Source organism: Rissa tridactyla, chromosome 3 (assembly GCF_028500815.1).
Source record: "Rissa tridactyla isolate bRisTri1 chromosome 3, bRisTri1.patW.cur.20221130, whole genome shotgun sequence".
NCBI classification, from domain to species: Eukaryota; Metazoa; Chordata; class Aves; order Charadriiformes; family Laridae; genus Rissa; species Rissa tridactyla.
In genome coordinates, this window is record NC_071468.1 from 10,530,546 (window position 1) to 10,556,099 (window position 25,554).

At 44.5% G+C, this 25,554-nt stretch overlaps 1 protein-coding gene across 3 annotated transcripts in view; it reads right to left on the reverse strand.

The window, feature by feature from the left end:
• The window catches only part of TTBK1 (tau tubulin kinase 1), a 117,044-nt gene extending 91,986 nt beyond the window's left edge, over positions 1 to 25,058 (reverse strand). Inside the window, exons 1-2 of one of the 3 annotated variants that reach the window (XM_054196636.1) lie at positions 24,949 to 25,058; positions 7,666 to 7,824 (exon numbers count right to left, since the gene is read on the reverse strand). In XM_054196636.1, the coding sequence (XP_054052611.1) occupies positions 7,666 to 7,773 (108 nt within the window). In that variant the 5' untranslated portion in view covers positions 7,774 to 7,824; positions 24,949 to 25,058. Of the gene's footprint in view, positions 1 to 7,665; positions 7,825 to 12,481; positions 12,711 to 24,539; positions 24,596 to 24,948 lie in introns of those variants that run through there. The other 2 variants (XM_054196637.1, XM_054196635.1) reach the window with 2 other exon arrangements.
• Positions 25,059 to 25,554: the final 496 nt, after the last annotated feature.

Sequence of the window (25,554 nt, forward strand, 5' to 3'; positions counted from 1 at the left end):
CTACGTTCAGCATAGCAACAACATGCCAGCTAATACCTCAGGATTCAGTCCACAAGATCTTCTGTTGCCTGACGTATTGACAACACAGATGGAAAAGGGAGAGGGACAGTAAAAGCTGCAGAAGGCAAAAAGTTTAGTTGGGATCTGGAAGGACTCTGAGGAAGATTAAAAAAGTCTCAGTGAGAAAATAGGTAACATAGTAAAAATATAACACAACATAGCTGGGATGGAGAAGAAACATAGGCGACCCAAACAGCTCATTGGATTCCAAATTCAAGAAATGGATCTGGGAAGAAATATTGCTGAGCCAGCACAGATGCACACAATGATCCTTTTCCATTCGCTAGCCTTAACAGGGAGAGCTCCCATGTCCAACACAGCTGTCAAAATGCAAAGCTACTAGAATATAAATGGAACAACACAGTAATATGATTAGGATAGCGGCACTATAAGGATCTGTAGGAAGGTCTAGTCATGTACAATACTGACCACCTAGGCTCTCACTGAGTTAGAAGTGGTTCATTTCAGGATTAAAAGAATGACCAGGAGCCTAAAAAGACTAAGACCAGACTAGGACTGCTACCTCAGAAAAAGCAAAAGAACATGTGCATCACAGGAACAGGTTCAGGAAGAAAGGTGCAGGCGTTCTAACTTCTGCTCACCTGGGAAGACAGCCAAATGGGAGGACCCATATAAGTCTACAGAGCAACAAATGCAAAATGAAATGAGATCAAGACCAAAGCTTTGCTGAATCAGGAAACCGGCTGCACTCAAACAGTTGCAGTCAAGGGCTCAGTGACCAAGTGGCAAGTGGCATTCCTCAGGGGCTGGTATTGGGGCCAGTGCTGTGTAACATCTTTGCTGGGGACATGGACAGTGGGATTGAGTGCACCCTCAGGAATTTGGCCAACCACACCAAGCTGTGTGGTGTGTTCGACATGCTGGAGGGAAGGGATGCCATCCAGAGGGACTTGGACAGGCTTGAGAGGTGGGCCTGTGGGAACCTTATGAAGTTCAACCAGGCCAAGTGCAAGGTCCTGCACCTGGGTCATGGCAATCCCAGGCACAAATACAGGTTGGGTGGAAAATGGCTTGAGAGCAGCTCTGAGGAGAAGCACTTGGGGGCGTTGGTTGATGAGAAGCTCAATATGATCTGTAAATGTGTGCACACAGCCCAGAAAGCCAACTGTATCCTGGGCTGCATCAAAAGAAGCGTGGCCAGCAGGTCGAGGGAGGTGATTCTGCCCCTCTGCTCTGCTTTGGTGAGACCCCACTTGGAGTACTGTGTCCAGCTCTGGAGCCCTCAATATAAGAAGGACACGGACCTGTTGGAGTGAATCCAGAGGAGGGCCACAAAGATGATCAGAGGGCTGGAGCACCTCTGCTATGAGGACAGGCTGAGAGAGTTGGGGTTGTTCAGCCCGGAGAAGAGAAGGCTCCAGGGAGACCTTATAGCGGCCTTCCAGTACCTAAAGGGGGCCTACAGGAAAGATGGGGAGGGACTCTTTGTAAGGGAGTGTAGTGATATGATGAAGGGTAGCGGTTTTAAACTGAAAGAGGGGAAATTTAGATTAGATATCAGGAAGAAACTCTTTACTGTGAAGGTGGTGAGGCACTGGAACAGGTTGCCCAGGGAAGTTGTGAATGCCCCATCCCTGGAAGTGTTCAAGACCAGCCTGGATGGGGCTTTGGGCAGCCTGGTCTAGTGGGAGGTGTCCCTGCCCATGGCAGGGGGGTTGGAACTACATGATCTTTGAGGTCCCTTCCAACTCTAACCATTCTACGATTATAAAACTGATTTTATACACATATTCCAGCCAATGGATGCACCTCACTGTCCAAGAGCCCTCAAGCTGCCTCTACATCCTCACATCCTTTCTCACCCTCTTATGGAAATTATTCTCTGGCATACTTTTCCCAGCACACCAGATGGTCCTATTCATCATTTCCAGCACTGCCATCCTCCTTGATTTTTCAGCAACATCCAGAGGCCATCAGCAGCCATTTCCTTTTCATTGTTGCAGAGCAAGTTGTTATCTTGCAACTCAAGGTCTTGGCTGAGGTCAAGGGCTCACCACACATGCATTTCCTCATTGCTTGGGTACTCTGTGGAAGTTCACTGTTTAAGGTGAACTCAGCACAGCCTTCCGCTGGACACAAAGGAGTGATGGGCATATACCACTCAAGAAAATAAAACCATTAAACGCAAAGTCAAGAAAGAGAAGGGAACATCTCACAAGAATCACCTAAGTGGTAATCATGAGTCACCGGCCCATGCTAAGCCTCACTGCTCTTTGAATATTCTCTTCTCATCATGTTTCCTACCTTCCACCAGACCATTTACTTTTAAGACCAGGATACAGGCTGACAACACCAGCAGGATTCGTTCTACTTAAATGCATGAGCCTGAATGTGAGCTGGGTGTCCAGGTTCCCATTACAGCCTGTAGAGTCACGTGAATGATTCCTCTGATCAAACACAGGTATCTATTTGGACTTGCACACAGACAACTAAAATGAAGCAAGCTACATCTCAGACATGATTTCAGTCCTTTCAGCATCCTAATGGCCACACGACCATACAGCTCATTGCAGTGCTTCTTCCATATTCTAAGAGGTTTCATGCCACATTAGGCCCTTGGAGTACACTGTCACAAAAAAGCCACTCTACTTGACCCCCTCAGTGTGGCAGCCTACAACTATGAGATTCCAGTAATTCCCCAAACTGAACTCAGGACTACTGACAGAAACCAGCCATATCCTGATGGGAGAAGCCACTCTGAAAAGGCCTCCCGGATGTATCAGTAGTTACACAGCACACAGATGGCTCCCTTTGAAGTCTCCTTTAAATATTCTGAAATATTTTGGATTTATCCTGAAAAGACTCTTGCAGCACAATTCTCCGGAGCCTATTAAAATAAAAAAACCCCAAAACAACACCACACAGCCTTGCCATTAAACAGGAATCAGCACTCACAGCGGGACAGTTCAAAAAACCAAGGCAAGACCCCCCCACCCTCAATCAAAACTAGCCTTCAATTACAAATTTAGCCTTTTATTCAGCAATTGTATAAGACACCACTGCTCTAATCAAAGTCTGCCTTCCAAGGATATGATATAAAGACTAGACCTTCCCAGGAAAACGCTCTAGGACCAAGGCATGAGTGTTTCAGTCTCAGGATTGGTGGCAAGGTCAGGAACAGGAACATGGGCTCTGAATCCAGAGCAAAGGACCAAACCAATGCTTCAGCTATGGTGAACTCAGCCAGGGTCAAAGCTGTCACCCACAGGCTTCAAATGCTGACAAGGTCAAACAGTGACTACTGTGACTGCCTTTTAGGAGCACTTCTATAGTGAAGCCTACAACTCCTGCAGCCCAACTCAGTGGGCTACTTGGTCCACAAATGGCTACCAGGCCTCATATGACTTAACAACAGGTGAGGAAGAGCAGATCTATATTCACCAAACTCTCAAGAGTCCACTCAACTTGCTTAGGAGGACTGGAGTTATAATGATCTCAAGGGAAAACTAACTTATATAAAACAGACATGAACTGAGAAGCCAATCAAGGAGAAGTCAACAAGCCCCATTCTAGATCATCTGAAGACCTTCCAAAGTCCACCTAAAGCAATTCTGCACAGTGAGACCAAAACGGGCCCCAAGACTGACAAAGCACCTTCCTTGTGCCAAGTTCCCTCTTGGAACCATAAATGGCCTTTGTGACCAAGAGAAGGTGAAGAGTCCACAAAAGTTTGTGCAGCTTCCAGCAAGGTTTCCAAAATAAAAAGAGTAAGGACAAGTGTAGCCAAAACTGCAGTTCAAGAATTGCACCTGACAAAAGAGCTTACACATGTACAAGAGTCACCACTTGTACTCAAAGTTCAGTGCAGGAGCTGCCAACTCTGTCTTGCTAATAAGTCTCAGTTGTTAATCCCCAGTACAAAGTGCTTAGGTGAAATAGATACATCCATTCTGCCTTAAGATCAATACCTAGTTCAAAGCAAGTACAAGTTATGTTTGACTTTGTTGCTTCGCCCGAACAAAGCAGTTCACATCATTCAGAGCACGTGTGGATCAAGTCACCCTCTGGGGTCTCAACAAAAGTCACGTGGTTCCAGTAATGTCCAAATTTCATCCAGTCAAAGCATCAAAAATATCTGAAAGTAAAGAATGATGACTCAAAAGAATACTTGTTCAAGTCCAAAAGTTTTGATAAAAAGCATAAGCACTCCCTGTCCATCCCTTTCCCCAAAAGTAAGAACAAAAATATAATAGCTGTCAGACAGCCAAAATTTACTGACTTGGAGCAACAGGAAAATGAACTACAACAGGCTAACTGCAGAGAACTAACATCTTCATTTGTCAAAGCTTTGTCAGCCAGCATATAGGAGGAGACGAGGAAAGGAATTCAAGGAATACATTACACTGATCTAAAATTAGAAATTGGCTCAACGCTGGAAGTATGCCAGCACTAAGAACTACAAGGTTCAAGCAGATGCCCAGCCAGAGACAGTCACAATGGGAGGACAAATTACACAAAAAACCTTCTGGCAGCTGAACCCCAGCACCACATAAATATGCCACACACCTGCCTGAGCAGGATCCATCACTCACAGCAAAGCTTGGACTGTCCAGCTTGCATGCTATGGGTCAGATTCAGAAAGGTCTGCAATAAAGAAAAAGATGCTACAACTGACATTACAGCTGTATGCTCACTTTACGGTACACTGCCTTTTTCATCTGTCACTTGATCCTGTGCTACCCATTTCCTTTGTCCAACAGAGGTATTTTAATATTTTTTCCAAATTACTTCGAGCCCCATACAGCTCGCAGTTCTGACTGGTCCCACACCAACATCAAGCACATGAAGGGGACAGAAGCACAGAAGGCCTGCCTAAAGGGTGTGCACTTTTGTAGTGGGGCAGAAATGACTGTTCAATGAAGGCTCACAACACACAACTCAGCTAGCACAAGGCCAAATTCCCAGCTCCACTCAGAGCTGGGAATTAGAATTTCTCATTGCTATCGACGCCCGTAAGCAAGTCATGTAATTTCTCAGGGCTTTCAAGTGGGGCAATGACCTCACTGCAGTATTGAAGACTACTGTGAGACAACATTATAAAACATAAAGGGCTATTTCTCTGGTTAGAGGTAGTTGTTGTTGACAATATAGCTGCACATTTCTATATTTTCTAAGGCAGAGTTAGTGGGTAGAGCTTCTAGCAGTCCCCAGTCACAGGTTCATGCAACAATGAAGTCACTGAATCCCACATTTAGTGCCTCTACCAAATTTAAAATTAGTTTGAAATGTTCCCCTATGAGCATAACTGAGCATATTTTAGGCTTTATTTGGACTTTTTGGTGCTTTTAAGAGTTCTGCTGTTTCCAAGAACAAAGCTACTTTGTTTAGACTGTGTTAAAAAAATACTCCCATAATTTACAGAAGTTTTAGCACTCCTGCCTATGAAGGAGAAACTCAAAGTTTGATGAACAGTAGGAATGGCACAAGCTGAAGTTAGCTAGGGTAAAGGACAACGGAGAAGAATGAGCAACATGGACCTGAAGCAATGGCTTAGCATCAGGAGAGCATCTAAATTCAGCTTTGCAATGAACATACACCAGTCTGACCAAATTGTAGCCTCTGAGGAAATTTCCATTTGTGCAGGGAGGGTCAGATAAAAGCTGCAAGCAGTATTTTCTGAGAAGTCCGTAAGCACAGAGCATGTTTCAAGTCCTGTACGTCAGTTAGCCTGACATGTATCATCCTGCCAAACCAAGTATGCGTGCTCCAGCCCAGAGAACTGCAAGAGCACAGCAAGACTTTCCTTCAGCTGTGCCAGAAAGCTTGGGGAGGGGGATAGGGGTTGTCTCCATTTTGGTGTCTAATCACAGAGAAAATTGAGGTTCTCCATCTGCTCTCAGCAAGCACGGAGAATGAAGAGCAGGTTGCATGGCTTAAATATAAATAGGCTGTTCGGGGATAGGCCAGACAGAAAAGTGAAGGCTGCGGAGAAAGCAGGAGCAAAGAGCTAGGATGGAGAGGCAGGCAATGGGGGAGTAACAAGAACAGAGCAAGGTGAAACTGTCCAGGGCAACAAAAAGATACAGGCACGAGGCAAGTCTAATGAAGGGATAATACGTTGTCCTAAGCGGGATGTTGAAAATAACCTGTCCTCAGCCTGGAACTGAAACGAGTTCAGAGTCCTGAGTCTCTTTAGTCCTCTGCTCTTCACAGCCCCACTGCAAAACTCACAGGGCAGCTGTACCACAGCTAGCGAGCACAGAGAAATGACTTAGTGCTACTACTACAAATCACTTGTAGTTCATCTAGCAACTCTGCTGTGAGTTTAGCAATTCAGACACAGCTGGTAATCCCAGTTAAAAATGGAAACAATGGCACACATGGGATTTAATTTTTTTTCCAGCTTTTGAAAAGCAAAGCTTTTAAAGCCAGAAAACAAAAACTCTCAGAAAACACATACAGAATTTCAAGAGGTATAAAGGTGCATGATCTTTTCAAGTATTATATTCTAATTTCTTCAACTGAGGTGATAATATAATGCTTCTTCCCCCACTATCCTGGAGACCTCACTTTATGACTAAAGAGAAAGTCTGATATGTAAGAGGAACTGCACCCTCTGAACAAATCTGGTAGCAATGAAACACATGTCTAGAGGATGAGATTGTCCCCACGTCTCTATCACAGTATTCTTGCATGATTCTGGTCAAGCTGATGAAGTCTCTGCTCACAAGCCATCACTAATCACATGCTCATTTGGTGGGTGCCTAAGGCAAGACAGACAGGACCAATCTATAGAAGTGCTGAGTGTGCCTAGATGCCCACGATGTCTACTGGAGTTGTGTTTTGGTCATAAATATTTAGCACTCAGTAAAAAATAATAAAAATCAAGATCAAGAAACTCTGTAAAAGCAAGCTAATAGTTCTGTCTTGTATCACCTGGTAAAAGCATGAATTAAAAAAAAACACAACCCTATATCTGACACAGACACAACAGCAATGAGAAACATAAAGAGCTGAATTTAAATGGCAAACTCATGCCATGAATTTAAATGGATAATGAGATCTGCAGCCATACAATGAATGCATAGAAGACGAAATGGCTACTAATTCAGTGTACTCCGTCCAGCTTGCACAATAGATGAGACAGCTGTCCCATAAGGACTAAAACTCTTAACATGTGAGGATATAGTTTTAAAAAGTATCCTAATAAATTTCCACAGAAGTTGTACCATCAAGCTAATTATGGAATTTTTGACTTTTGAAGTAGCTGACATTCCAACCTGTAACGTTTGCTTTTAAATTATTTTATTGTAATGCAATTTATTCATAGGCACATCTGTAGTATTCTTTGCCACAGTAACTCAATATCTAAGTTTCTTAGTAAAAGATGACTCAGCCTGCTGCAACGGTTCAACCCTACCTAAAAATCCTTGGCAGGTTTAGCCTTCTAAAAATACCAGACATTCTAAAAAATGTTAGAGCAATAGTAACCATCTTCTTGCAGTATCTTACCAACTTGTCAAACCATACCACTCCACTGTTGCTTGCCAGAACCCGCGATTAACTAGACAAGTTTCTGTACTACTACAGGAGGAGGAGATCTGTTTGGACCACCAAAGGAAGCGCAAAGCCGGAGCTACTCACCACTTTCCAGCGATCTTTGACCACATAATTGGCCGGAAGAATGTCGACCTGCTCCCCTCCTCCGCTCATGTTTGGTTCGTCCTTGATGACTGCTGCTAGGCACTGCATTTGCCAGCCAGAGAGTATTTTAGTAGCTCCCAATTTAAATGAGCCATTTATCTGGGGAAAAAAGGGGCGGGGGGAAGGAATGACAAAATTAGTACAGGTCACAGCAGAAGTACATGCTACATTTCCACAGGTTTTGCTTATGACTAAATCAGGACCGATGTCTTAGGAAAGAAGGCAAACTCACCTTGCAAACACCTGAGCTCACTCCATGCATAAACTTGGCAGACGCAACCATGCTTCAAGTCAGCAGCACAAACTAAAAGGGTGACAATTACCAGCTTTACCATGCAAGAGTCCAGTGCTCTCGGGCCTGACAGCCAGCAAGTCAAAGAGAATCTAATGCTGCAAGAGCTGTTATTGTTACCAGGCAAAAAGGTCTTGCTTTAACAGAGCAGCTGCTACATAGGCAGTTTTTATGGTTTTCATTGGACGACATCCAACACAAATCAGAAAGGTTTGCCAGGTATTGCATTCAATAAGCCTCAAAGCATCTGAATAGGGTAGAAGGGCCTTTACAGAGCCAGGATTACAGACACTATCACTGTGATGAACAGCCAAGCAAAGAAGATGGGGATGGTTAGAAAGGGCTTCAGCCATGGATAAATTAGTCCTTCTCATAGCATACACACAGTGCTAAAAATGATCAAATTAAAATACAGAGAGATATCTTGCTCCTATGGTGTTTGCATTCTACCTCATGCCCCTTTTTCCTGCTTTTAGAGGGAGCTCCAGATAGCCTATGCTGAAATTAATTTTGTTTTGACGTTTTTGGTTATAATTCTTCTACAAATATGACTTTCAGATACACATTAACTCCACTTTCCTGGAAGAAAATTAATTGGAACAGGACTAATATAAGATTTTTCTATTGCATTTCATCTCTTCCTGTTAGATATTTTGCTGGTTTTAGAAGCAGGCCAGATCTTTTATTAAGCATGGATCTTTTATTAAGCTTTCTCGGCAGTTCTATCATCCTTCTCCCAAAATATGTAATATTTTCCTTCCTAAAAATGAGTGTTACTGTAGCACTCTGACTGCAGACTTAAATAAGATTACAACATAAATACCAAATTAGGAAAAAAGACTAGAGCTGGTCATTCAACCATCACACTTCTTCAGGCCCAAAAAAAGGAAAAAACGTCACCAGTGAATTATGAGCTCAAGTAGAGAAAAGAGCTCATTCCCTAGCAATGAAAGGACTGAGAAGGAAAGATAGGAAGTGACCAGCATGTAGTGTGCACAAGGAAGCAGCAGACAGAAGTATGTCAAAAGTGCAAGACATAGAGGATGATCAAACGAAACATGAACAAAAGATTTCAAAGAGATCTTCTCAAAAGATCTTCACAAAAGAAGACTTCATTCCAGATATAGAAGGGAACTACATGAAAAAAAGGAGCAGCAGACTAATACAGAAAGAGGGCTGCTGAGGAACGTTCATACAATCCGACCTCTGCTGCAGTACAATCAAAATGGTAGAAGAGAAATAAGAAGAAACTGAATATTAAAGAAATTCAGAAGAAAGATGCTGCAAAATGCTCTGAATTCTCATAGAAAGAGTCCTGCATCTGTATGGGGTAGCAGCCCTTTCAGCCATCAGGTACTAAAATAAGAAACTGGAAAGCTCTCCAATGAGAGAGTACACGCTGTGTTTGGCAGCACCACGTTTGTGCTGCTTCTTCCTAATGAGCAAGCGTAATGCCATTTCCAGGCTTCTTATGTTCCCCAGATCACCTGAACTGAACACCCCTAAACTACCAGCGAGCTCTGCAGAAGCTGTGCACACGCTGTGCACCCAGCCTCCCTGCACATCACCACAGGCTGCACCGGAGAGAGAATCCCCACAAAAATATCTTCTTAGGCTGGCTTTTCTTCTGTTATTTAAAGAAAAGTAATTTAATTATAGAGATCCGAAACTCCCAACATTACAAAAACTATAAAAACCCCAACATTAACACCCAGGTACAGAGGCAGGCATCCCCTCCCTACTCTTGAAGGTCTGTCTCTTGGCATCACTTCATGAAGACAGGTACAGCACAGTGCAGGCTCTGGGTTGCAGGGGATACAAAAGCAGCCAGAGATCCAGGACATGGGGTGGTAGTAGCAACAAACACAGGTAGAAAGAAGTTTAGGAGTTTTCCAGAAAAAGTCAGCCATGCGCTATTTTTCACTTTGAAACAAAACACCTGAAAACTATAGTACATGATGTACGCATTAGCGATGCACGTGCATAATAAGATTTCGGTCTAGTGACTAGCAGTGGAAAGTAATTCCAAGGAATAATTTTAGAGGAGAGACACAGCACGGAAGTCTACGAGCACTCAAAGCTAAGCAAGGTAGAACTGCTTTCCCTGGCGCACAATTCCATTTTCCTTTATCAATGTTATAATACATGTGCGCAAAGATAACACAATTATTATTTAAAGGAGTCACATAAATCTTCACTGGCTTTGAAACAGAACAAAATCCTCCTGGGCACTACCATAAATAGCAGCCATTTGGCAATGCAGAATTACAGAACTAAGTTTATAGATACACTCTGGTGTAGCCAGGGTGATGCAGCCAAACCAAAAGCCAATTTAATTACAGCCTAAGACAAATTTCAAGCTGTTTTAGATCACAGCAGCAGCACAAAGCAGTGTTAACCTATCAAAAATTTCTTCCTGAGGCAGTACTAACACTGCAGAAATATGCTCAGGCCTATGGACCATGGGTTTACCAGAGTAAGACTGAAGCATCGCCTACACCCATGGCAAGACGTAACACATTAGATCTCCACAAGCATCACAAAGAAAGGGCAAAAGAAGGGATGAAGTTACCTTAGTGCAGAAAACATAAGCACATTTAAATGATGATTCTAACTTAGGCATTATTGCAATTCTTTCTAAGTGAATAAAATATAGTGTAAATATTGTTTGAATAGCATCAAGCCTGCAGCCAGACATCTGCTAGCGCTGAATTTGCTAATGTAGCTACAAAAAGGAGGTGGTGAAGGATGGTTAGTGAGGGAGAGGTAAGGCACTACCACCTCTTCCCAGCACACAGCAGAGAGCATCATTTCGGCATGTTAAATGTTAAGTGGTGTTAAGGGGAACTGGAGGAGAGATGGAAGGATTGTCTCTCTCTTGAACTCCTGTAAAGCTGTTCCCGATTCAAAGGGTGACCAAGCTTATGAACTTTGACATATCTGCATTACCTTTAGCTTTAAAACGTACACACTGTAGAATGTAGAGATATGTAATTCTGAAGATAGTGACTGAGAAGACAAGAACTTTCAGATTGTCTTTTCCTGTAGAAAGTGCACAGGATGTCAAGAAATGATTGTACCCCCCTTCCATGAGGACAGGCAAGAGAGTTGAGCGATCCTAAGATACTGTAAAACTGGCTTCCTAGAAATAGCAAGTGAAGCAGAAATGAAAGCAGCTGTGAGAAAGAAACAGTGACAACAACAGGACCAAATCTCATCTCTTGGCCAATCTCAGCATGAAGAAGTGTGAAATCAGCTCTTGCATCCTGCTGTCTCTTCCAGCCCATATTGCAGAATCTTTAAAATTTTATAAATCTGGTCTTGGCCTTTAAAAAAAAGGAATCAAAAAACCATGCTTCAACAGGCTAATAAGCCCCACTATGTATTCTGACACACTGCTCTGCTAGCCGTTCCTTCCATTTGGCACCAAGACAGTTGCAGTCAATAGCACTCGTGGGTAAATGGTCTCCTTATTTTCAAGGCAGCTTACAAAAATCTGATGCACTATAGCAGCAATTATTTAGCCGACATGAGAATCAAGACCGGGCAGAGAAGCATGACTGGGATAGGCAACAATAACAAAATTAGGAGGAAAGTCTACAAGAATTTCAGTGCAAGGCCTGATGTTGCAATTAGTGTGGCAGAGTCTTACATCAAACGCATCTGCCTTGTTCACACGTGTGTTCATCAGGAGGCAAACTAGACCAAGCAAAAGTAACTTCATACAAGTTGTTAAGCTGAAGAAATCTTCGCTGCAGATGCTAAAAGCTTACATAGATTCAAAAAGTGACTTGACAAATTCACTAAAAATAATAATAAAAAAAAATTCCATTAAACAGTTACATACAAATATTCCATCTTTAGCTTAGGAAGCCTTCAATTCACAAATCACTGAAGGTGGCAGGAACATTCTGCGGAGTCATTTTATATGGTTTTCTGCTTTTATTCTCTACCCTAGATATCCACTCTTGGCCAACTTAGGACGGGACACTAGCCCAGATGACCTGTGATACAACTCAGTATGGCCAGACTTGTGTTTTTATCAGTTACTTCCAGCGGAAGTAGTGTATATATAATATATATGTCTCCTTTATCCCTTCAAGGAGGTCAGAGACTAAAAAATAAAGAATCAATCAAAAAGTCCCATGTACACAACACAATTACCTATCTTAGAATGTTCTTTTTCATGCAAGCAATATTTTAAACAACTTTACTGGAAAATATATTTCCTAATTTTACAGGATCATAGCACTCTTAAAATTAAACTTAAATATGGAGCATTCCCCGTGGAAATTCCTAATGTATATACGAGATCTTTCCTATGTTAGCTCACTTCAGTCTCAGTATACTGTGGCAGCAGTGCTCAAAATACAGCCAAACTCAAACAAACATCAAGTTGAAAACTCATCAGTCGGAAGGTGGTTATTAAACAGCAGAACAAAGCTATGGAGGTCTGTCTCTCACCATCTTACTAAAGGTCCTGGATATCTTAAGTGTCTTAATCTCACTGTTGCGGAATTGCAATATCCCACTTTATTTCAGGACACATCCTCACCTCTGGAAGCCTACAAATTAGAACAATTAGAACAAGTGAAGTTTATTGAGACCGCTGTAGCTCATGACCCTCTTTACTCAATCAAATTCCCCACCATGAGCACAGATCCACCTTAAGAGCAGATCCCAATGGTGTTTCAGAAAGGTGGTGCAAACTACAGCTTTTTAGGTGAGACAAAGCTGGACATCTGCAAAAACCAAAGAAGTAACCCCAGTAAACTGCAGTCTAGAAATAAGATCAACCTCCCTGTCCAATACTTGCATGGGAGGAACAAACAAAAAACAGTTGTAAATAGAATTTAAGCATAACTTAGCTGTTCCCAACATGAACTTTACTGGCATTAAGCCAAAATGGAACAGATGGGGTGGGGAATAAGAGAATATAACAAGTAGGATTGAGAGTGCTTAGAAGTAAGAAAATAAAACTGGAGTTTCCAAGTGCAACTGAGCAGCAGAACTAGGGCTCAGTTAATGGCAGCATTAACTGCACACAGTCAGTGTCGCTCACTGTTTTACAAACGTCATCTGCTTCCACCACAGAATATCAATTATAAAAATTAAATCCCTCACATTAAAACAAACAACCCCCCCCTCTTAAATCTTTATATAAATAAGTTGTACCATGCACTAGCATTCTGTTATTAGGGTAGAAATACATATGACAGTACAGGAAAAATGTTCATTAAAAAAAAAAATACAGTGCACTGGACTAACAGCCCCTCAGCCCTGGAATACATCATACCTCCTGCTGAACTTGAAACAGCAATTAAAAACAAGTCATACGCTGTTAGGGTAGTTCTGACAGCAGGAGCTCGAAAGGTTCTGAATTGTTCCTTGAAGACACATATCTTCCTTCATTGCCTGCCTCTGCTGTAGCAAACCCTGCTTAGAGAGCAGGCTCAACTCCTAGCAGCTGCGGCTTAAAGTCTCCTCTGTGACATATTCTTCTCATAGGCATGCAACGGCATCAGCCTTAGAAATTCTGGATTTGCTATTCACAGCATTTCATTTCTGTAAAAAACAAAACATCTAAAGGTGAGGTTGCAAGACACTGGGACTGTTCTTCACCTTTGAAAGGTTTATGACCCTTAAGGAGTGATGTAGCTATGACTGGGAAAAACAAAAACCAAAAAGCCAAACCAACCAACCAAACAAAAATATTCCCCCCACAAAAAAGCTGCAATCAAGACAGACAGGTCCAGATTCTCTGCTAACACGAAGCTGCACTGAACAGAACATACATAAATATATTAAATATAAGAGATACACCTTGACAGCATTATTATAGCTACCTGGTTGCACAGCCAACTGAATGTAGCATTGCCTGCACAGTGACACTTACGAGTAACAGCATACGACCTAAGCAAACCAAACAAAACCCCCAAACACATAATTTCATACTGCCAGAGACTGTATTCACATACATTACAGAGCAGCCAGACATACCAGAGATTTCTGTGCCAAAATCACCTATCTACAGGGAGAATCAGCACAGTTAATGATGACAACAAATGATTAGGAACGCACACCAGATAAGCACGCCTGCACTACTGGCAGTTTATGTGATCCTAATCCTCTCCAACTACATCTCGTCAGCAAAGCTAAAAAAATTGGAAGCAGGAGAGTTTGAGAGGAAAGTCTGTTACCTTCCACCGCTCTCCCTGACCCAGTTGCTCCAATTTTTGATCCAAGCAGAAAATTAAATCCAACGCCAGGAAATCCCTCCAATATCACAACCAGCTCAACCTCTACTAATTTAACAGGCAAACATTACAGTCTGCTTACAATTAACTGCAGCTTAAGTATATCTACCTGCAAAGTAAATATAGATCACTACTTGCAAACCTTGTAGTATATATCTGAATAGAAGCAAGAACAAAGCAGAGGTTATACTTATGGTATCAGACTTAAGCTACACCTGACACCACCAGAAACACCACACAGAGGTACGTTTTCACCACCTGATCCTGGGACCAGTTTGTTTAATTGATCCTTAGGCAAGTCCTCTCCCTTCTCCCTGCAGAGCATTTTTGTGGGGAGCCTGTTACTCATCTTCCCTCAAATGTGGCCACTCCAAGTCGCTTCTCGTAACTGGGGTCAATAGTACCCTCCTCAAGTCCTTATTCTTGGAGAACAGTATTTTACCTTGGAAAAATCAACTCAGCCATAACGAAAACTGAAAACACCTGTTGCTCAATGGTCTTGTATATAATCAATTATATCAGGTTATTAAAAGGCCCACAGCCTGAGATCAATCATTTTAAACCTCCATTCCAGGGAAAACAGTGCTCATCTTACCCATTCAAATCATTTTAGGATAGACGCAGTCACCATAATTATCAAGGATTAAATAAACTTGTCAAAAAACTATTCAGAGATTAGGAACATAACAGTAAGTTCCAGATCAGAGATTTGGTATTTTCATTCAAATTCTGGAAGACAGGGTATTTTGCAGGGAAAAATCAGCTATTTATAGATTTGCTACACAGACTTCATGTTGCCAAGCGCTTTCTGAAATTTAATAAAAATTAGCATAAGTGGAGTAACTGCCACTTACTGCACTGATACCTCATATCAGACTAAATGAGATTAAGCTGGACAAAAATGTTGCAGTTTTCAAGCCCACTGCTGATCACAGCAGAGATTCTGTTTGGTATTACACAGAAGAGATTGCCCGGGACTGACAAAAACATTTTATCATGCCAACTGTTAGTCGCTTAAATTGTCTCTCTACAGCACTTCTGTAACCATTTTTCCCATTTTTGTAAGGAACTCCTTCCCCTGCTTGGAGCATGCTCGGGGGAGCATATTCAACCTTCCTGCAAATCTACAGTTTCATTCTCTGATCTGCAGCCTCACCATTTTTTACTTTTCAGACAGCTGGTGACTTGCCCGAAGGTGATGTCCTCATGGCTGACCCACTTTTTCTTCTACCCTTGGGAAATCCCAGCGCATTCTCCACCATATTCAATGGTTTTCTGAGCTTTTTTCTCAAAGACAGAAGTCCCCAGAGGTGTAAAACTTGGTTTTAGACTGGAAGCTCAAATTTAACTGTTATTTGGAGGATCTAAATTTCTAGAGGAATTTGTTTCCTTTGTAGTTAATATCTAAATATAATATTAACAAAGAAAACAACATCAAGGCAGATAATGGCTGTGGCCTGCACCTGTTTTTCTCTATGCCTGAACACCATAGAAAGATATATGAAAACTCTTGTATATGCAAGCATGGTCTGTTTAATTTCTTTCTGCGCTGCTGTGTCACTTTCCAAGGAGAAATGGTGTTACTAAGATTCTGGAAGAGTTTTACAAGCTCGCCTGGACTGCCTCTGTTAAGCCACTTCCACATGTGTCAACGATGCCATATAGTCCGTAACTGTCAGTAGCTGCTTGCGTTCTCCTAGCCCATGCAAATAATCATTCCCCATCCATAAGTCTGGCTGTCTGTTGAGTTAAGCAGTTCTATGACTTAGGCATGTGTCTTCTCATTCTGCTATCAGATCTTACACCAGCTCGTCGTGCTTGACAGAAAAATCCCTTGACTATTATTCTCAGGGAAGAAAAAAAAAAACAAAACCAACAAACAATTCAAAATGTGTTCTTCAGGGTAGATTCATTGTAATAAACCTTATTTGTACTTTGATCCTTAATTTGCCAGTTCTATGACAGGTAACTGAATCCTGAGAATTTCCTATTACAGACCACAGATGGTCAGAATTTGTTTCCATAAAAAGCACCATAAATCTTGTGTCATATTTGATTGTAAAAATAATTTCTATTCTATTCATAGCTGTAATAAAGTAATGGAAAACTGAATTTTGTACCTGAGCTGTCCAAAGCTCATAACAATTTTTCAAACTGATCTCAACCTGAAATGGGAAATTGCGCATTCTGTGCTCAACTTGCCAGAGTAAGCTGGCTACCGACAAATGCTTCTAATAATATTCCACAGACAGAACAATTACTGGTTTAAGTCCAGCCTAGGATGTTGGGAGGGGCAAAAAAAATGTATATCATTTCACCACAATCAGAAACACGGGCAGCAAGGTTAAAGAAAATCTGTTCCACGAAAGAAGCAACAGCCACGCTATAAATATCAGCTGCTGAGTTTCCATGAAATTTGAATATATGCTGCAGAGACCTACACGACCAGATAGCCCTGAGTCCTAGAACCCAAATGCCTCCTGCCTTTTCCCCCACATCAACTGCTACAGGAGTGAGAAAATACTTGACTACCTGCTCTTTGCATTTGTACCTTTTACATTTTCTCTTTTTTCCTGTTAGGTCAATGGACAAAGCCCCTTAAGCATCATCTCTACTTGATAAGCAAGCGCTCCTGACTCTTTCTAGACACGGAGAACAGCAGAAAGAAAAAACGCATCTTCCACAAAATGCTTCTTAATACAACAAACTTATGCTCAGACATCTATGGATAAGTCATACAGGTCATGCATACAGAGCACAGCATTGCTACAGGGAGAAGCAGATAAAAAGGGAGGCAATTCGGTCCTTGTCTACAACTGGGGAGAGACAGTGGAGTCCGGTAAAGGACCAGCATCCTTGCCTCATGGTCACTAAAAAAGCTGGAGCTGAAAAAAGACTGAAAGACGCCTTCCAGCCACCTGAAAACTAAACTCTTTAAAATGCATGTATCTTATCCAAAAGTCACACTGAAAAGTAAATTAATGTAGTGTAGAAGTATCTCCCTATGATGAAAATTTAAGAAACGGAAGGGCTCTCCCATTCTAGCTCATCTTCGGCTAGAAGCTAAAGGCTGACAACTACAAATTAGTTTTTCATGGCAGTTTTCCTTAAGGACAAGGCCTACAACGAGGGAGATGGTGGATTCTAGATCTCTTGCTCTTTTCAGATCAAGGCTTGGCACCTTTAAAAAGGAATGTTTTAGCTAAAGCAAATTTTACAAAAAACAAAAATGACAAAAGAGCAAAATAAAAATCACATTTTTCGGTGCTTAGACACTAATGAATTAAGGTTGAGAATCAATATGGAAGCACTGTTACACTGGATTACCTACATTCCCTCCTCCATAAAGCCTACAAACAGACGCTGATCCTGGATCCACAGCCTCGGGCTCCTGGTTAGCCAATCTAAAAACCTACCTGCAATGAAGAGAAACAGTTCCCCTCTCTGCTGCCATCTCTAAACTCCTGCACACAGGATTCCACCATGGGCCAGTTCAGTGACTTGTACTAGCAGAAAAACTATTCCTCTTCCTAATAAATACGGTTATTTCCTTGGCTTAGAGCTCCTTTAACTCGTTCATGGCAGGGTCCGTCAAATGCAAGTTCCAGCACAATGGAGGAGCGGTACCTCAGATCCATTTCAGCCTCAGTCAAGATGTGCTCTGTGTTCTCCACGGCAGGAAGCCCTCGGCCTTCCATGAGATCACAGGATTCAGCAATTTCTGCTTAAAAGCAGTGGAGTGACTCTACCTGAGGCCAACTTTTTTGTTTTCAAGGAAAGTAAAATTTAAAGAAACCAGTTAGTTTCGATAACTTACTTACATAACCCCTAAACTAGTAAATTTTGGAGTCTGATGCAGCTAGATTCTGTTCAAATAATTCAAGACGTAATTAAACCACAAAGTGCTAAGTCTCCTAACACAATGTCACCACAAAGGTGACTTCTATTCTCTGACCAAGGCACTTCAACAAGCAGGCAGCAACTTTCTTTTCTTCATGAAATGAGGGAAACAAACCACACAATTTATGGAGCGTCCAATCAAAAGAAGCATTGCGCTGATGCCTATATGAAGGGAAAAGCGTAAAACAGCTACACCCTCCCCTTGTCTGAGTGAGCAGAACACATATAAAGAATTTAAGCTATACGTCAAGAAGACTATGAAGTTCCTAGTCCCTAACTGTAAAAGTGAAATGAAAAAAGTGATGCTAAAAGAAGAGGGAAACAACTGAACTACCTACCGACTGCCCTCCACTACCTCCAAAAAGGCTGGAAGCTGGGAAGCGGGCAGCGGTGCAGCAGAAAGGTGGGACAGCTATAGTCTCCTCCAAGCACTGCGTGTACAGCTACCTACCTGTGAAGAGATGTACGCGCACCTCTCAGTCCTCAGAAGCAAAATGTTGCTTCTTCACATTAGGGATGGATGAACTGCACAAATTGGGGGAAAAGAAGAACTTCAGGTACGTTCCTACCTTCAGACTATGCTCCTACCAAGGAGGGGAAAACACCTTGTGGCAATAGGTCTGAGGGTGACTAGCAAAGATCCTGTTGGTGAAACCTCCTCACCGGATGGCAGTATCCCGTCCTCTTGCACCAGGAATACCCACCCGCTGGGCAGAGGAAAAGGAAGGCGGCAGAGGACACTCAGATACCTGGCAGGCACACAGTTACATCTTAGGTGACAGGACTGTGCAGTGTCCTGCCCGTCAGGTGTGAGAGTGGCACACCAGCTGCCGGGAGGCAGATTCTTACAAAGAACAAGTTGAGGTACGGTATGATTGCGGTCTACACAACCAAGTTCTGCATGGAGAAGGTGAACAAGAAATGACTGTTCACCAGTTTTTCCAGTATGTTACAGAAGCAGCAGCAGACAACTCTAGCAGGGGGCATGTTTGAAACAAATGTAAAGAACAAATGAGTTGTGCAACGCCCTGCTGCAAGACACAGTGGAGGTTAAGCATTTACACTGAGTCCAAAGAACAGGGCAAATTCATAGAAAAAAAAACCTAAGAAAAACAAAACAAAACAAAACAAAACAAAACAAACCAGCCAGTAGAGGACAACTGAATACAATGACAAAAATCTTTGACCAAAAAAATCACTGAGCTGAAAGCTACTGATGCAGGGTAGGGAAAAAATGGGCAAAATTTTAGAAGAAACACCCCCCTGCCCTCCAAGAGAAGTTCTGCGGGTAGGTCATATTTAAATGGGACTCAAAAAACCAAACAGATGAATTAGGTCTCAGAAGTAAGGTGGAGAACTAGGATGTCCATATGGATTCAAGGGAGAACATGGAGTCAACACATACCCCAGGAACTTGTCAACAGAGTGGCATTCTCCAGCGCTCCAGGGAACAAGGTACACAGAAAAACACCAGGTCACTCAAGTGGAGGAACAGTGCTACATACTAAAAAAAAAAAAAAAAAATAGACTCAAAGGAGATAGATAAATGAATTGTATTAAGCCCAAATGGAAAAACTGTAGCAGCAAAACTACCCCGTCAGCCCAGAACAAAGCAGCAACGGTGATATGCCATGGGAGAGCAGAAAGGCTGTGCCTTTAGGAAACAGGCAGCAATGGGGAATTTCAGTTTCCTCACGGAGATCAGGACATGTCATCAGGATGAAGTTTTAAATAGTAACGTTATAACTCAACAGCAACTCAATTTTGTTGAGTAAGAACAGAAATATATCACCTTAAAAAAAAAAAAAAAAGTCTTTGGCCAGTGCAACTTCTGCTTGGTCCTTTAAATTGCTTGATTTAAATTCTAATTGACTTATTGTACAAACAAGAAGTTTTTTAAAAATAGATGTGCACAAAAGAAGAAAACAGCACAAATTCTTCAAAGTTAAGTATGATATTTTTTTCTTAATGATTTTAAAGAGATGAAGAAAATTTCTGCAGATAAAAACTACATATTTTCCACACATACCTGACCAGAGGCCAGCCAGCCAGTCTGCTGGATGACAGATAGACAAGAAACAGAAAGACAGAACAGAGAAGAAGATGCCAAGGATTTGGGGTTGTTGTTTATTTTAAAAAGCTCTGCAGAAGATCTGGAAAATCAGCGAATCTTACTTCTGCACCAGACATGCCCAGAAAACTGAAAATGAAAAATAAAACTAAGTGGCAGGCAGAGGGGAGAAGTCATGATTTATAAACCTATTAGGAAAGGCTAGGTGCTTTTAGGACGACTCGACAAGCACACAGATAGGGCCACCTCACTAATAACAATGTCTCTGGATAGCCAAAACCTTCTGGTGTGGTATCAGACCAGAAGGATATGTCCCAGGATAAAACCAAAGTTTCTCTAAAACTGGCTAAAAGAGAGGGAAACACACAGGGATGCATAGCTAGGTTTCACAACAGAGTGCTGTTACCAGCGGAATGACACACCCTGTGTACATACAAAATTATTCAGGCTAACAAATAAAAAGACTGAAAAACCGCAGACTGCAACAGCAAGAACGGTGTAACTGGGCAAGCATGTTACACGCGTCCTCTCAGCCTTTCCTTAAGCATCATCTCTTGGCCACTGGTAGAAAAAGGACTGGAGCAATACGGGGTTTTGGCCTGAGCAGTTGGGTTTATAATCCTATAAACAAAACCTTTTCACTAGACATCAATTTCTCCTTATCCCTTTTGCAATCTTTTCATATCTGATCGGTAGGCCACCAAAGCTTTCTACACATACAGCCTCCAGGCTGATGGTGAGCCTCCTAATATTTACTGTCGCACGGACAGCGAGGAATCCACTTCCATCTGTCACAGCTGAGACTAAATCTCTTTCTTAAGGCTAGGCTGCCCCGCTTCTCCAGAGAAGAGGAAATCTGCGCCCACAAGCATTCTCTCTGCTCCCTGTTGCGCCTATACGGCTGGAGTCAGCCCATGATCCGCAGTTTGTTCCTTTCATATTGTTAACAAATTAAAGATGATACGGCTTGACACCAAAAGGAAAGGGTTTCCAAGCACATCGTATTTGATTACATCTACAGTCCATCATGCTGTCAACATCTTCTCAACCACAAAAAAGACCCTTTCCCATGTTTCTCTTGAGTAGTGAAGAAGACTTGATGGGAAATAGTGTGGAACTGGGTAAGACCAAAAGGGATTTTGAGTCTAATGAAAAAAGCTAGTGTGAAAATTTCTCTCCCCCCCGCCCCCGTCAAGTCTAATACATTGATGTATCTGCTGGTTTCCAAAAAATGGAAAAGTTCATGTGAAAAAACACTTGATACATTGAGTTCTAAGTCACATCACTATTGCTAGATTACTTCCCATATTTTCTGGGATAACTGTCGTGGGTCTCAACAGTGTGATACACAGGTTGCACGTGGGCACTGTTGTGGAGAAGACCAAGAGTTGGTCCTACATGACACAAGAGGACTGCCATTGCCCAGTTTGTAGCTGGTAAGACTTGTAAAGGCAAGGGAGTCTCAATTCGGGTCCAGACACATGGTGTAAAAATCACACCATCTCCCTCACCTCCCACCTCTCCTTCCCAATGCTTCGATAAACGTCCTACAAATTCTCCCATTCCTCTTCTGCCCTAGGTGGGGAGGCCTCATAGCTGGCCTTCCTTATTGCTTTCTCTCAAAGCAATCTTAACATTTATTCCAAGTGGACGGTGTCCACTAGGGGGATTTCAGGATGTTTCAGAGGAATACCCACTTTCTGGTTATTTTTCATGGAAGAAGGGGAGGGAAGCACTCGTCATGCCCATTCTGTATCTTACTCAGTGAACTAGCAGTGCTTAAACACCCTTTTAGCAAATGCTTCCACAATCACTCTGGCAAATACTGGGCTGTGCCTTGTAACGTTCAAAGAAGATATCAACAAAGCCAGCAAACCCTTAAAAACGAGGGAACAGTTTACAAAGCCCTTGAGGACTTTGTAGAGACATAATCCTCTGTAAGGCTCTATTTTCTGTCTTCTGCTGTTTTCAAAGTGAAACAATGTTATTGGAAGGTCATTATGGAGCTCTGGCAAATTATTCTAATCTAGGACCTTCCCAGGATGGGAAGCCACTTCTGCAGAGTTTATCTGGACATTGATACATACATAAATAAGACCAAGGCAGAAAACTGACAGGACGCAGTTGAAGGGATGAGCCCACAGCAAGACCCACAAGAGAGTAGTGGGCTACCTAATAAGCTATAAAGTGACGTGTCAATCTTTCTGCAAGAGAGGGCAAGAAACAGCATGAAGGGATCCCAGCACTAAAGATAAAAAAGGAGGAGGGATTCGGCTCTTCCTGGATCTGTCTGATCACTCCTGCTTTGGAAAAGAATGAGTACCAACTGCTTCCATCAGAGGAGGGCTCCATGCTGCCTGTTGCGGTGCATAGGTACACTTGCCTTTGCCACCAAACATTGGGGTTGGGATGGAGAGGGAAGGGGAAGGAAATCCACACATGGGCCACAAGCGCCACTGCATTAGCATGAACCCTGGGAGCTGGTGAAATAGATTTCCTAACACCAGAGACACTCCTTTCTGGAGGACCAAGAGCATTGATGGCGATCTGACTTTCCTCTTGCTAACTATTCCAAGAAAAAAAGTTTACGTAGGTGTCCCCGAGACTGATTCCGATAAAATTGTCCTACAAGGGAATGATAATTCCAGTGTTTTTCTTTGCAAGTCAGAGAAGAGGAACTTTGCCCATTCCTGAAGGAATAAGATTATCATAAAGCATACAAAAGCACACAGAACACAAAAGAAACAGCAGCAGACACCACATACACCATTCATGAGCATCGCATCTCAATAGTTTCTGATCCCACATACATCAGCATGAGAATGCTTGTTATGAACTGGATGATCACTGGCACAAAACGGAAAAAAAGCCAAAACATTAACACATAATTCCTAACCTACCCCTCTCACACTGAGAGTCTCAAAAGAAGCTGAAACACTGAAATGTGGTGAATAACTACTAGTGAGGCAGTTCTGATACATACTGCTCTTTAGTCATCGCACCTTAGCACAGCACCTATAAGCATTAGTGTTGAGGGAGCATTAGCACGTCCTGTCTCACACACAACACAAGGTTAAATTTCACTCATAGAAAGAAAAAGTTCTCCGGCTGAATATCTCTGTTGTGACTCACTGAGAAGTTTTTTGCTAAAAGGTAGCATTTTCAGTGACAGTACAAGGAATATAAAGAAAATTCATGTGCAATGGTAAAAATAGGAAGCCTTTCCTTCTATCAATCAAATTGTCTATATTTCCTCCTTGCAAGCCTAAGTAAATTAAAAAATATAGAAGAAAGATTTTAATATGCAGCTGGTTTGGACTGCTCAGAAACATGATACCAACAGGTATTGAAATCCCCGGCCCTCAGAAAAACACAGGGGGTCTTGAACTTGGCACGCGAGTAGTTCAGCAACACTGATGGAGTGGCAGCATCACTCTGGTGATTCTCATAGCATACTGGTTCCTCGCTAAATACAAGATGCACTTCAAGGTCATGGTGTTCATCTTGAAAGTTCTCAGTGGGTCAGACCCAGCTTCCTGGATACCTCCTCTCCAGGTACACAGGGAAAGCACAATGACTACAGTCACATTCACCAAACACAAACTTGGGCACCACGAGCAATAAAGACACAATGGCAGGAGACTTCAAGCTAAGGAGCCGCAGAAGACACAGCAACGCACACAGGAGCACAATCATCTCCCACCCCGCGAAAGCCAACGAGGGGAAACTCTCAGCCTCCCGCCTCAGACCCGAGCACCGACACATTACCCCAAAATATAACACAATGAAAACGCCCCCCTCCCCAAAAAGCCCCTACAAAACGGGCTGGCTTTCCAGCATTTGGTTAAGCAGGTGCCCAGTGGTGGCTGGGAGGATGCTGGTCCCCTCGCCCCGGCGACAGCTGGGATGAACCCACACCCCCTGACAGGGCCCCGGCCACCCCTCACAGGGCCGCCGGCTGCCTTCGCACCTCAGCCCCCACCCCGACGGCACCTGGGGCCGGGCGGGGACGGAGCCACCTGGCAGCACCCGGCGGGGCCGCTCCCGCCTCGGCGGAGCCTGTCATGGCGCGGCGGGGCCGGGGCACCCCCCGCTCAGGCCGCCCGCCGCGCCCCACACGACGACGCCGTCGCCCGCGCCCCTGCGAGGCCACCGCCCGCCCCTCCCTCGGCGGGCACCCCCCGGCCGAGCCCCGAGCTCCAAGCCCCGGCACCCGCCGGCCCGGGCAGGAGGCGGAGGGGAAGGGGAGCCGCCGCCGCCGCCGCCCCGGTGCCCCCCCGGTTCTGCCCCTCACCTCGGGCGGCCCCGCCTCCCCCCGCCGAGGAGGTGGCCGCGTCCGCCCCTGCACTGCAGCTGCCGGCACGCCGGCTCCCCCCCCCCCACCTCGGCAGATGGTTCGCCCCACCCCGTCCCGCCTCCTCATTGGCGGCACCCGCCCGTCACTCCGCTTCGGTCCCGCCCAGCCCCATGGGCATGCTGGGAAACCGAGTCCCCCGCGCGGGACGCTTCCCCTTTCGCGGGCGGCACTGGGCGGAGCTGCGAACTACAGCTCCCACAGTGCCCTGCGTGCAGCCCCGGAGAGGAGCGGCCCGGCCCGGCCCGCTGCGGCCCCGCTGCTCCGCACCTCCCCCGCCGCCGGCGGGGCGCCCCCTCCCCTGACAACGGCCCCAACGGCCGCCGCGGCCCGTCCCGTCCCGTCTCACCTGGCCCCGCCGCCGCCGGCGCCTCCCGCTGCGGCCGGCGTGGGCAGCGCATGCCCCGGGCCCCTCAGTGCGGTTCGCCGGGCTCGGTGCCGCCGGCCCGGCGCGCTGCGGCTGCGGCTGTGGGGCGGGCCGGCCCCCGGAGCATCCTCCCCCTCGGAGCCGCGGCGGGCGGCCGGGATTCGCCCACAATGCACCGCGCGCCGCACCGACAGCATCAGCCTGACATCACCCGCGGGCCGCCCCCGCCCGCCCGGGCCCGCCCCGGGCCCGCCCCGCCGCCACCGGCAACCCGGCACCCGGTACCCGGTACCCGGCAGCGGCGTGGGGTTGGGCACGGCACCGCCCTGGGAGCGGCGCCGGCAGCGCCGGCACGGCCAGGGGCATTGGCAGGACGGGGACTGGGGCAAGGCTCGTCTCTGCGCTGCTGGGGCCGGCACTGGCATCACCAGCGTGGGGCTGGGGACTGCGCAGCCCGGGGACTGGGACCAGCACCGCCAGTATGTGGCTGGGCACTGCATGGCCTGGGCACTGTGACCAGCACCACCAGTATGTGGCCGGGCACTGCATGGCCTGGGCACTGGGACCAGCACCACCAGTATGTGGCTG